This window comes from Urocitellus parryii, chromosome 2 (genome assembly GCF_045843805.1).
Source record: "Urocitellus parryii isolate mUroPar1 chromosome 2, mUroPar1.hap1, whole genome shotgun sequence".
Lineage (NCBI taxonomy): Eukaryota > Metazoa > Chordata > Mammalia > Rodentia > Sciuridae > Urocitellus > Urocitellus parryii.
Genome location: NC_135532.1, coordinates 127839771 through 127852734, shown reverse-complemented (window position 1 = coordinate 127852734; position 12964 = coordinate 127839771). Strand labels below are relative to the sequence as shown.

The following is a 12964-nucleotide window of genomic DNA, read 5'->3' as shown; positions in this document are numbered from 1 at the left end:
ACAAAATTTGGTGCTCCAAACTTTGGCATAAATAAATTTATAATTATTATATCTTCTTGATTAATTGATCCCTTGATCAATTGCATTTATGTTTATCAGAAATATCATTTTACAATTCATTTTTACTTATTCATTTTATTAATTTATTAATTAATTTTTATTAATTTATTATATATGGTATATATAGTTTTAGTTTATATATATACATATAGTTTATATATAATCATTTGGACATAATAAGAAAAACATGATATATAGTCTGCTCTAGTTTAGTCCCTAGTATTTCCCTTTTCCCAGTCCTCACCCTCCTATATATTCCCTTTAGTGGGATTGATTTTTTAACATGTTCTTATTTTGGTGAATATCTCTCTTGTCTCTTTAGGTTTAGGATTTCCTTAAGCATCTTTTGCAATTCTTGTCTAGTGGTCTTGAATTCTACTTGTTTATGCTTATCACAGAAGTCTTTTATTTCATCGTCAATTCTGAAGGATAACCTTGCTGGGTATAATAGTAATTTTGGTTTACAATTATTTTCTTTCAGGACATGAAATACATTATTCCTTGTTCTACTGGCCTTTAAGGTTCCTACTAAGAAAACTTCTGTTAATTTAATGGGTTTATTTTATTTTTACTTGATGTTTCTATCTTTTAGCTTTTCTTTGTCCTGTACAATTGGCAATTTAATTATGATATGTTTTGGAGAGGTTCTTTTTCTAGTCTTATCTATTTAGAATTCCAACCTATATGTTCTTTTCTTTCCCAAATTGTGGGAAATTTTCTCTTTATTCGATTGACTTTCTATGCCTCTGTTATTATTCTTCTACAGATATGCCCATGAGCTAGAATTTTGATCTTTTAATGGTGTCCTGAGATCTCACAGGCTCTTTTCATTCTTTGTTATTTTTTCTTTATTACTGTCTAATTAAATTTTTTTTTTTTTTTAGAGAGAGAGAGGGGGACAGAGAGAGAGAGAATTTTAACATTTATTTATTTTTTCCTTAGTTCTCGGCGGACACAACATCTTTGTTGGTATGTGGTGCTGAGGATCGAACCCGGGCCGCACGCATGCCAGGCGAGCGCGCTACCGCTTGAGCCACATCCCCAGCCCCTAATTAAAATATTTTAAAAGACTTTTCTTCAAACTTCCCTTGATTTATTCTGTTTTTGAGGATTTTAATTGAGATTTTTATCTGATTTATTGAAATTTTCATTCCAAGATTTCTTTTTGATTACAAAATCTCTTTCTCTTTACTGAAGTTCACATTCATCCCCCACATTGTCTTTCTTGTATCATCCAATTCTCTATTTGCATTCTCTTGGATTTTTCTTGGAGTGTTTTAAAATCATCTTTTGAATTTGTTATCTGACACTTTATCCACTTTGATATCTTTGGAATCTTTTCCTAGAGAATTATGAGTTTCATATTACCTTGCTTTTTATACTTCATGTGTTTCTATGTTGATTTTTGTTCAACTGTTTGGATATATTTCTCTTTAATTTTTATGTAATAGCTTTCTTGGTATGCAGCTTTCTATTGATGATATGTCTTAGGGTTTGACTCATTGAATTTATTTTCAACTAAACACCTTAGTTAATCTCCCTGTAACTTCTTCAATTGCGACTCATGTGTTTTGACCAAGTATTTTTCTTGTCAGAGTTGGAGAGACATACTTTCTTTACAGGCCTTGCAAGAGTAAGGAAACTGGTAATTCAGGAAAGTATTATGTATGAAAAAGTAATTATGGGTTGCATTCTCAATAGTTGCTCCAAAAACGGGAGAGGTAGCCACTATCATATGTTGGAGGTTTCCCCAGGCAACTATTAATACAGATTTTGTTACTTGAAAGTTAATTTTTTAAAATCATTGTATTTTTTTGTTTTGCAGTACTAATGATTAAACACAGGGCCTTACACATGCTAAAGCAAGTGCTCTATCTCTGAATCTTATCCTCAACCCACTTGAAAGCAATTCTGATAATAGATGCCCTACTTGTAGTGATGGGCATGAAGCTCTTGTTTTCTAATTATGCATTGGTATAACTTAAGTGCTTCTCAAGAAGTAGGACCAAAATCACAACCCCTGTTATCTGATATAGTTTGGAAAGTAAGGCTGCAATAGCTGTAGAGGACCCAGGTGTGTCCTGAGTCAGTAATTCTTATGTTTATTCTCTCTTCTGCTACTGCCGAGATGTCTCTCAGGAGTAAGAAGTCAGATCCCTACTAGCTTTGCCCAACTGGAATGAGTCAATGGCTGGAAGTTTTCTCCCCTGTTCTTCACTTAGAAGTGTCTTACAGGATTCAAGCAGAACTGGGTCATGACTGGGGCTATGCACAATTCCTTTCAATAGGGCTGGGACTGTAGATCTATGGCAGAGCATTGTCCCAATGTGTGCAAATCTCTGGGTTTCATTCTCACCATAAAAAAAAAGTTTAAAAAATAAAAATAAAAAGTGATGTAAAAAAGAATGACAAAAAATGAAAAAAAACCTGAAACCTAAAAAAATTAAAAATATATAAAGAAAAAAGTTACAGAATAAAAATATAGGAGGTAAAAAATAAAGGAGAAAGAAAAAATTATATAAAATATAATATAATAAAAAACAAATAAATAATTCTTCCTATTCAAGGTACTCAGAATCCAAATGGAGGATGGACTATCACATGCTTTGCCAATCTAACTTTTTCACTCTGCCTTCTTAGACTGTGCGCCCCTAAGGCCAGAAGTCATCCAGGGATTTTTTCAGTGCCATTTCTTTCAGTACCTGCTAAGTGTTGTGCTGGAGTGAGTTCTATCTGTAATTGGTTAAAATTACTCCTCCCTAGGTCTCCTGCATGATTAAGATAGTGTTGAACACAGGCTCCTCCAGACGGGTATTCTCTCTGGAGGTTCTTAAAGTCTGTGCCCTGGTTTATTGAAGGGCATAAGCTGGTGGTGGATGACTCTGAGAGAAGGATGCAATTAAAGCACAAAGATCTGAGCTGGAAGGTTAGTGGTGAGAATTGTATGACTCGGCCTTGATCTTGGCCCCTTTACATCAGGGAACTCAGCCACAGATAAACCACTTAACTGGTATTCATTCTGATCTCAGAAGGCAAATTTACCAGTTAACTTCTTCCAGAGGGCTGTCTCTTCCCATCTCCTACACATCTCACCCCAACTCCCTGCATCACTGAACTCTCCCTAAGCCAAGACTGTCTCTGAAGCTAATACTCATTTGGCAGTGCAGCAGATTGTCTATGGGTTCCTAGAGATGGAAGTATACTGGGATTTATAACCCTCAGAGTAGTAGACTCAAGCAATGCAAGCTTTTTTAAGATGACTCCTGGCAACAGGAGCCTGAGAATTTACTTGGAAATGCAGTGAATTCCTCTAAAGATTGCAGTCTGTGCAGACTCTAGGTCTCTTATTTATTTAGGATGTATGTCTGTAATGTGTAGGTTTCTGAGCCAAATTGGAACCTCTCTCTTAACCTTTATCCTCTCTCTTCACCTTTATCCTCCACACCCCATCCACATACCAACCCTAGTTCTGGGTGACAAGTGCTGGCTATTCTGTTTCTTTTCTATGCTTATATGCCCAGCCTCTAAAATTTCAGGTCTCCTCTGGCTGTTGAGTTACAGGCTCACCCACAGCTACTCACCTCTATACACATGCCACTGTACACACACTGCATTGGTTCTATCCCATGGAGAAGTCGGAGAGTGCTGGGTGCCTCTATTCTGCCATTTTGTGCTTCTCTCCATCTTACTACTGTTAAAGCAACCATTATTAACTATTAAATATGTATACATTATAACTACAAAAAGATTAAATGTTTAGAAGGATGAATATAGATTGAAGGAAAAAAGTGATAATTTTATAAAAACAGACGCTTCTCTACATGATTTTTTAAATCCATGAAATGTGTCATTGAATAGAAAAAAAAAAGGAAAGGGAATTGAATATTTTGATATGGGTGGAGTGCCCAGTTGGAGTCCAGGTTCTAGGCATCCCAAACAAAGAATTGAACAAGACACAAAAAAGTAACAGAGCATTGATTTATTGAAAGTGAAGGTAATAGTAAAGTAGAGCAGAGGGGACCCAGTGAGAGAGAACATCAGGGCCCATGTTTGGGCAGTCTTGTCTTATAGTCTGAGCTGTGCCTCTGTCTCCTCCTTGCAGAACTGATTGAAGACATTTCCCTATTTGTTTCCAAAGGTTATTTTCACCTAATTGGAATATAGAACTGTTGGTAGGAGTTGGCATGTCAATGGAACTATTTAGGAGTTGGCATGTCAATGGAACTACACAGACCTTGTGGCAGGAGGTGGCATGGTGATAAGCTCTCCATTGTGGGAGTTGCCATGGTAATGAAACGTACCATAAACAGAGTCATGATGACTCATCTCCCTGTCTTGTACTCTGGCTGGCGTTTTTCTTGCACCTAGTCTTTGCCATCTTGATGTCCTTAAACTCCTACCTCAACTTCAGACAAGTATTTTTTCATCACAAGAAAATTATTTGAGCTGTATAAAAATTACCCTTTTGTAGACAAAAAGACTGGGATATTGACAGTTTTCTATAGTTCAGTTTAATTTTTGCCAATATTTCTTTAAAATTAAGGAAAAATGTGAAAAGAAGCAGTGAGCACCCAAGGCCACTTCCTAACTATGTTTTAGTTTTGATAGTAACTATCAAGTCTCTAAAATAAAAGATGAAGATCTTTAGTTTGTTCCTTTATTTTAAAAGCACATTCTAATCTAGATGGTATTGAATGTACCTCTGTGATAGTTTATTATGTTATCAAGGTTTCTTTTCACTTTCTTTTTTTTTAGGGAAAATTTATATGGATTAAATCCTTAGTACCAGCAGTTTTTTCTCCATGGCATCCCTATCTTGAGCCTTTTATTTTGATTCATCTCTGGAAGGCTTGATTTGGAGTCCTTGATAAGGTCTGTCTTTTATCTTTATGGCTGATTGGCATGTTAGCTAGATTTATTTAGTGACTCACAATTTCTTTTCCTTTGAACTTGGTAGACAGTTCTTCCCTATCTTCTGACCCTAAGTGTGGTGCTAATTAGTTTTTTGTTTGTTTGTTTGTTTTTTTTTTTTGGTATGGGGATTGAGCTCAGGGGCACTTAACCACTGAGCCACATCCCCAGCTGAATTTTTATTTAGAGACAGGGTCTCCTGAGTTGTTTAGTGCCTCGCAGTTGCTGAGGCTGGCTTTGAACTCACAATCCTCCAGCCTCAACTGCCTGAGCATCTAGGACTACAGATGTGTACCACCCCACCCAGCCCTAATTAGTCCTCAATCAAGGTATTTCCCCTTTAAAGTTTGTTTGGGCAAATATAACTCTGTTTTTTCTCTGTAGGTAGGGTTCCTGGTAGCTCTATTACCTAAAATTTTCCTGTTTGAAAATGCCTGCTACCTTTATATTTGAATTTCGAACCAGATAAGGGTAGTGACCTAGGGCCATTTTAAACCTTGTGCATACTCATTTACCATTTTCTGACTCTGAATTCTTCTGTGAAGTAATCTACAGACAATTTACTTCCCCCCTTTTTTAATCTACCCTCTGTCCTGAATGTGACAGATGTCTTTCCTGCCTCAGTGTTTGCAGAATTTTCCTCAGTAACTGGAGAAGGACTGATTCAATGTCAATAATTCAGCATTTCTTAAAATGCCAGCCTTCTCTTTCTATCTTCAGAATAAATTTATTTTTATTTTCAGATAAATTTTCTGCTTTTGTATCTTTGAATTGCTTTTCTGTTCCATTTGGCTTTTTCCTGCTGAGAAACTTGTTTTCTTTTTTTAATGTTGGATCCTCTTTAAACAATATATATATCTATTTATTTATTTATTTATTTATTTATATTTATATAGATATGTATATATATATATATATATTTGTTTCAGCTAGTTTGTATTTTTCTTTTTTTATTTACTATGATTTATCTCAAGCTTGTCTTCTGTGTTATGGCTTTACTTTTTACCTGGCTGTGGTTCATTCTTTACCATTTGACTTTTTAAAAAAAATATTCTCAAGGTATTGCTTTAACTTTTTCTTTTGATAGTTTTGGTAACTTTTAATTCTGATATAATTTCAAGCTTATAGAAAATTTGCAAAAACGCAAGAATAATACAAGAAATTCTTATATATGTATATACTTTACCCACTTCAAAACACATACACACACACACACACACACACACACACACATTTATTTTTCCAAACCATTTGAGAGGAACTATAAACAGTGTGACTCTATCAGAAAAGATTTCAGTGTATATTTACCCCAAACAAGGAAACCACTTACTGTGGTACAATGATCAAAATAAGGAAAGTTAACAAAACATGATTTTTTATTCCACAGTGGCATATATAGTTTTTTTAAAATGATGATGTTTATTACAGCTTAATTTTTTCTGGCACAGGATTTAATCCAGGAATAAAAGCCATTTAATTATTTCCCTTTTGATGCTTGATGTACCATTCATTGCTTGATATTTGGGATTAGCTTTGTTCTTTTTCAAAGATTGATGGTTGATTTTCAGTCCTTATTCTGTAGCAAAAAGACTTGGGAGGGGTTTTCTTATGGTCCTAATCTCCATTTTCTACCATCTTTTGCATGCTATGGGTTCTTGATTCAGTTTATTGGCATAGGTAGTTGCTGTGCCAATTCTTTGTATCTTGTCCATGCTTATCGTCAATGGCTTTGTTCACATCTTCTATCTTTTCTGTTAACAATGAGACAAATCTTCCCTTGAAATCCTCTGCGACTGTACTGATATCAGTCGGTCTTTCTTGGAGCTACTGTTTGGGGTTGAATATTGCTTTATTCTCTGTATCCAGCCAGCTCAAAGCATGGGGAAGAAGATAGGATCAGGAAGCTCAGCCTCCTTTGTTGGAGCATCTGGGCTTTGCTTTTCTTCAATTTTATTAAATGTCAAATATCATTTGACCTGGCTTCAAGTATATTCTGTCCCTAAGGGGATGTTTGCAGGTTTATAATTTTTCTTGCTTTTCCTAAGATCTTGTGGTGGGTGTTACAGAGACTTTAAAACTATTTAAAGCATTTTCTCCTCACTTCTCTTCACTTTTCTCTGAATTGGGTATTATTGGTGAGACTTTTCAGTTCTCTGATGACTTGTGCTTTCCTATTTAATCTGGTGTCTCTGTCCTGGGTGCAAAGACAGAGTGGACAGGAATGGTACCGAGCCACACCTCAGTAAATCTTGTTTATTTTCTTGGCTATCACTTTTCAGACTTTATTATGTGAACTTGTATCCATGTTTCTGTTGTTGTTTGATTGATTTTATGAATTTATTTTGTATTTTTTGCTTTTTGTATTGATTTCACTCGTGGTTTAGGGAAAAAATATTCATCATCCTTCTTTACCTTCATTTATTTGCCTTTCTCTAAGTTACTAAAAAATAAATATAAATCTTCTGGTAGGTAAATCTCACATTAAATGCCAATTTTGAATTGAAGCATGTCAAATCTGGACTGAATATAAAAAGATAACCATATAGTTTTAATCAGAAATTAAAGGGTTTTTTGTTTTCATAAGCTTATCAATTCCTTTATAAAATATATTAGTTGACACACAGCATTCTTCTTTTTTACCATTCCATATTTTCCTTTTTCCTTATCATTTCGGTTCTGATGTGAGACACTATTTTCCCTGTGGCCCTCACTTATACTAATAACAGTAGTATTTTTACTGAAACCCAAAACTATTTATATATGAAAGCAAACACACCCAGAGCAGCCTGGGTCCCCCCCCCCCAACCAGGGCTTTTCTGAATGTCCAGCAGTATTATACAAGCACACTCACACACTAAACCCAGGACTGGCCTTCTTTGCATTGGGGAGTTGACTTTGGATGAACACACAGTTTTTGAAGAGGTTCACCTGAAGCTCTGAGGAAGAAATGATGACACATCAGCTGAGTCAACCCAATATTCAGTGAGGTGACAGATGCTACTGTGTGACGAAACCTCACTCTAGAAAATTCACTGATTCTGCACAAGGTCTTTGTATTCTGCTTAGCATCAATGTGCAGAAAAAATTCCATCCTCATTTCGCTACCCAGGAAGCAGTCTAGGAGAACTCCTCAGGACATCTGGCTTCACCCATACCCAGCTACGCATTTTGACCCTTCTGCAAATGTGAATGTGTTTCCATCCCTGTGAATGCTGCATTATTGTGAGCAGCAGCCCTTCTAACTTGTTTTCTGTCAGCTCTTGGACACATCCTCTTCCTTTTTCTAAGCTCTATGAAATAACAATTGTGCCAAGGAGCTGGGAGAATAAAAGACAGAAAATGACTACATTTAATAATCTGTTTCTATTTCTTTTGATTCAGATTGTTATGGCTCTCAGAGAGCCATTTCAGAAGTAGCTAGGGTAAGCAGAAGAGTGAGTGTGTGTGTGTGTGTGTGTGTGTGTGTGTGTGTGTGTATTTACACATTGCCAATCAACTTCCTGATGAATCGGGACATTGGAGACAGTAAACCAGGGTGATTGAAAGCCCAGCTCAGGATCAGGAAATCTGGTTTTCAGACTTGATCCCATTACTTGCTAGCTTCATGATACTGGGCAAATTGCTTTCTTACTATCTCTTTACCTCAGATTCAGTGGATGAAATATGTGTAAAAGTCGTGTTTAATAAAAATTGATGATCAAACAACATTACATATGAAATATTACGTTTAGGAAAATGTATCTCCATCTCCACAGCGCCTAATACATAATAAGTTCTCAAAAAGCTGGTGACTTACGTAAGAGACTAGTGGGTGGTACTTGCTCAATACAACAAATTTTAATCAACTCTTAAAGCTGTTCCATTTAAAAACTATGATTTCTTATGGGCTACTTTGAGGATTATGGTTAATGTATAGTTCATGCCATTTATTATCCCTTCCACAAGTGTATAAATAACACTATGGTCACTTCCTTAATGAGCTCAACTTATCGACATAATTTATTTACTAAGGCATCTTGTTAATTTTTGGACCCGATGGACTGAAGAAATTTGGAAAATATAAGAAAATGTGCATTATGAAAAAGGATCAGTAATGATATACTTCATAACATTTACTTCTTTAATAGTTAAAAATGATTCATTTGTTTCAAACTCATTCTAAGTTATGGTTTAAGCATTTGTGGACCTTATATTCCCACAGCAATTTTATGTTTGTCTAAGTTGCAGGTAGTTAACTGAACCAAGTAATTAAAGAGAGGAAAGTACTTATTCCTAAAGAAGATATAATAAGAATCTATCTGATACCAGCAGATGTAGCCATTCTGTCCGTGAAATAAAGCAAGGTAGCAATGGCTTTTTGAGTCACTGGGGTCTCTGTTCATAGGTCGAAAATCAAGTAATATATTAAGCTGTAAAACCCAATAGATTTTTAGTTAGCCAATAAGCTAGATAAACCTTGTGAAGACAGCTAGATTATAATGAGCTACAATGGCAGTCTTATTGCTTTAGGGTGATTTTTAAATTACAGAAAAGAAATTGAGTGCACACACAAGTGAAAATCGGCATATTAAAAAATTGGTAAAGGGAATATGAAGCGGTGGATGAGTAATAATAACCACTAGTGAATTTTATATGTTACACGTGTCACCTGTTCTTTAATAGCTGCTCCATGAAGCAGTTGAGGCAGGTGCTTAATTTGTCTCTTTCAGGTTCAGTACCTGATGCTCAGGGCAATGTGGTAGCTTTACATTGTCTCCCGTGCATTTGCAGCAGAGGCAAGGTACAAACCCAGCCAATCTGTCCCCCTGTCACAGGACAGTGATCCAAAATAATGTGAAATCCTCTCTTCAAATTAAGGTTGTAACCACATTAGAGGGAAATGGTGTGGACAGAGTGAAAGTGAAGGGGTGAAAATACGGAAAGCATAAGAAAAGGAGAGAGAAAGGCAAGACGTAGTCAGGGAAGGCGAGAGATGGGGGCTGACACACTAGGAATGGGGCTCACAGGTTACAGGGCGCATGTTCTTGTCTCATAGTAAATATTGGTGTGGGGATGTGTAGTATTTTAAGAGAGTTATTTTCTTCTTTTTCTGTTCCTTGATAAGAAATAGCCTGATTGTTTTCTATTCTTCAAAATTTTTATTTTTTTTTTGATCCTTTTGTCCTTATTTGTTCCCTTTTTAAAATTCAGATGAATGTGTGCTTACCTATGGAACATAGTTTTATGTGTTTTAAATGAGTTTCAGAAGTGCACCCTGGAACTCTCTTTACTGAGATTTCCCTCTTTTGTTTAGTTGCTTATTATTGTGATTAAGCGATTTCTAAGAACCAGAGATAGATAGGGAAGGTTTACTGTCAATCCATTCCCCATCAGCTGAATTCTAAGTTTAAAGTAGATTTTTCAGTATAGATGTCAATCCAACCTTAGTTGGCTCTCTATTAGAACAATCAGGATACTGAGATTTTTGTATAGTCGACTTATATGTTTAACACCAACTTGTAATAGGGTTTTTGTAAACAGTTTTGATTTTCTCTGTCTTGATTTTTCCATTTCTTAAAATCAAGTGATGTCAACTTTGCTCCTGTTAACTTCCCAAGGTATTCTAAAACATAATTTTGAAAATTAATAATTCAACAAGGCAGGCTCTTTCTATTTGCACAATATGAATTAGCTGTATACTCATTCAATTAGAACTCAGACATCTAATAGAGTTTGAATACCTGTCCTGCTGGAATTCCTTAGAACCAAACCTCACTGTGGGATTCAGAATTTGAATTTTACCTATTCCCATACCTGAACTGATTGCTCTTTTGGGGGAGCAGTCCCTTCATTGGAGCATAAAAACATGCATTGGGGCACTATCTTGTTTCACCTTGTGGGAAACAGGAGAGAAAAACAATACCTTGAAACTGAAAGCTTAGATTCTAGAACACAGTGATTTACAATGCTGGTGACCTAAAAGAACTCAGATCTAGTTCCAACTCTTCCTCTATGCATGTATGACTTTCAATAGGTTATTACTTTTCTGTGGGCCCCCACTTTCCTAATCTCTAAGTAAGGATGTGAGTAGTTAGGTTGTTTCAAAATATTTAGTGCAAGAATCTTTTGGATTTTTTCCCAGATATTATTATTATATAGAATTTTAACTAGATCAAATAAATCGGTCCTGATTGTTTCTATAATGGTGGAGATAGGAACTTCATCATCCTAAACCTACTGAATTTAAACATGTATCATAATTTGAAAGTCACAGGGTTGAATGATTTTAAGGACCCTTCCATTTGTAAATGTAGGGAAATTTGTCTTTCAACAAGAGCAATGTAATTTATTTACATTCAGTTTGGAGAATCTCTGCTTGCTCAAAATTGTGAGTTACTACCTACCACAAAGAAAGAAAAACAAACAAACAAACAAAAAGAATGAAGAAAAGATAGAGAAGAAGGAAGGAAGGAAAAAAATCTGTTGAGTCCAGTGTGGAAAGTGTGTAGCTTGGTGTTAGGGCTTCTGATCAGGGGTGAACGCTTGGCTTTCTGGTAAGAGTGAAGGGAAAAAAAAAATCACACCTAGCAATTTTGATAGCTTTAAAAAGCCAACTTAGTAAAACTTTATGTACAAGTTAGATGGCTTTTACAACTTAATCAATGTTGAAAAAGGTATTAAAGCCTTTTCATTGCAGTTGTATTTATGTCTGTGTTTGAATTTATGATAGTTTTTATAAGGTATATTTGCTTAAACATTTTATTTATTTAATTTGTACTATTTGTCCATACTTCAGCTGAATCATAAGCCAGCTTGATAAAAAGGCTGTGTCTCCTTCAAATATAAACAGTTATTTACCCGAACAAAGCACAAAAGCAAAAAAAAAAAAGAGCAACTTTGCCAAGGCTCACCTTTTATTTAGAAGGTGGAGTGAAGCTTTTATTTCTTAGAAGAAAAGAATTCATAATGAAGTGTCTAACACGCAGGCAAGTCAAGGAGCTGCAGGGTATTCCAACTTTATAGATAATTTCTTTTGAAATTTTGTGAATTCATAGGACATTTGACACATTTCATGAGCATAATATACATTAAAAAATCAATAGGATTAAGATGACTTGATACTCCTGCCCTAATTTATTTGGTTTTCTTTTCTTTTTTCTCTTTGTTACTTGTGCTAGGGATTGAACCCAGGCCTGGCACATTCTAAGAATAAGGTCTGCCACTGAGCCCCACCCCCAAAAACCACATCCTCTGATTTGGAATCTCAGATTAAATTTACCTCACACTCCATCAGCTAACAAACATTAGAAAACTGAGGGATGATTAAAAATCTGTGCTGATCCTCTTTGTTCTGCTTGTAGTTTATTCTGGGTAAACTTCCAGCACCATATGCTGAGCATTTGTTTCTTGAATTTATGTGTTGACAATGCATGAAATAAAATATTTCAGATCCTTCAGAAAAGCTTTACAGCCTAACCTCAGAAGAGTTACCAGCCTTCAACAACCATTCTCTGAGTATAAGTCAGACTTCCACAGAATCCCTTGGAAAGAGCTCACAGATGTGGGATCCCTGTGGAGTTGAAGAATTAAGGTAAGTTAATACTGCAATTTGTATATAAATATAGTAAGTAGTAAAATTTGGACAAGCCCCAACTTAATATCTTCATAAATAAAAAGTGCCTTCATGTGTGTAATTTATATGACCATTCTTAGTAAAATATTTGCCTCCTTTGCTGAGCTCTTATCAGGATTGAGTAAAAGGCTTATAAAGTTGTTACTTTCATGTCAAAAGATAGTTCTTTCCTGAACAATGTGTATCATAAAAATGGAGAGACATCTGGAATTTAGTAATCCTTCAGCATTTCAATTTCTTATATTGAAAAAAAAAAATGTTCTACCCAAGTTAATTAACTCCATAAATTTCAATATTTTGCATCAGTAGAATCTTACCTAATGGAAGTAAAGTTTTTAGAATAGAACATTGTTAAGTTTCTTTCTTGAAATGTATTCTAAA

At 35.3% G+C, this 12964-nt stretch overlaps 1 protein-coding gene across 1 annotated transcript in view; it reads left to right on the top strand.

Moving 5' to 3' along the window:
* The window catches only part of Zbbx (zinc finger B-box domain containing), a 124560-nt gene that overhangs the window by 110159 nt on the left and 1437 nt on the right, over positions 1-12964 (top strand). Inside the window, exon 18 of the mRNA XM_026403647.2 lies at positions 12400-12541. Coding sequence (XP_026259432.2) covers positions 12400-12541 — 142 coding nt within the window. The remainder of the gene's footprint in view (positions 1-12399; positions 12542-12964) is intronic.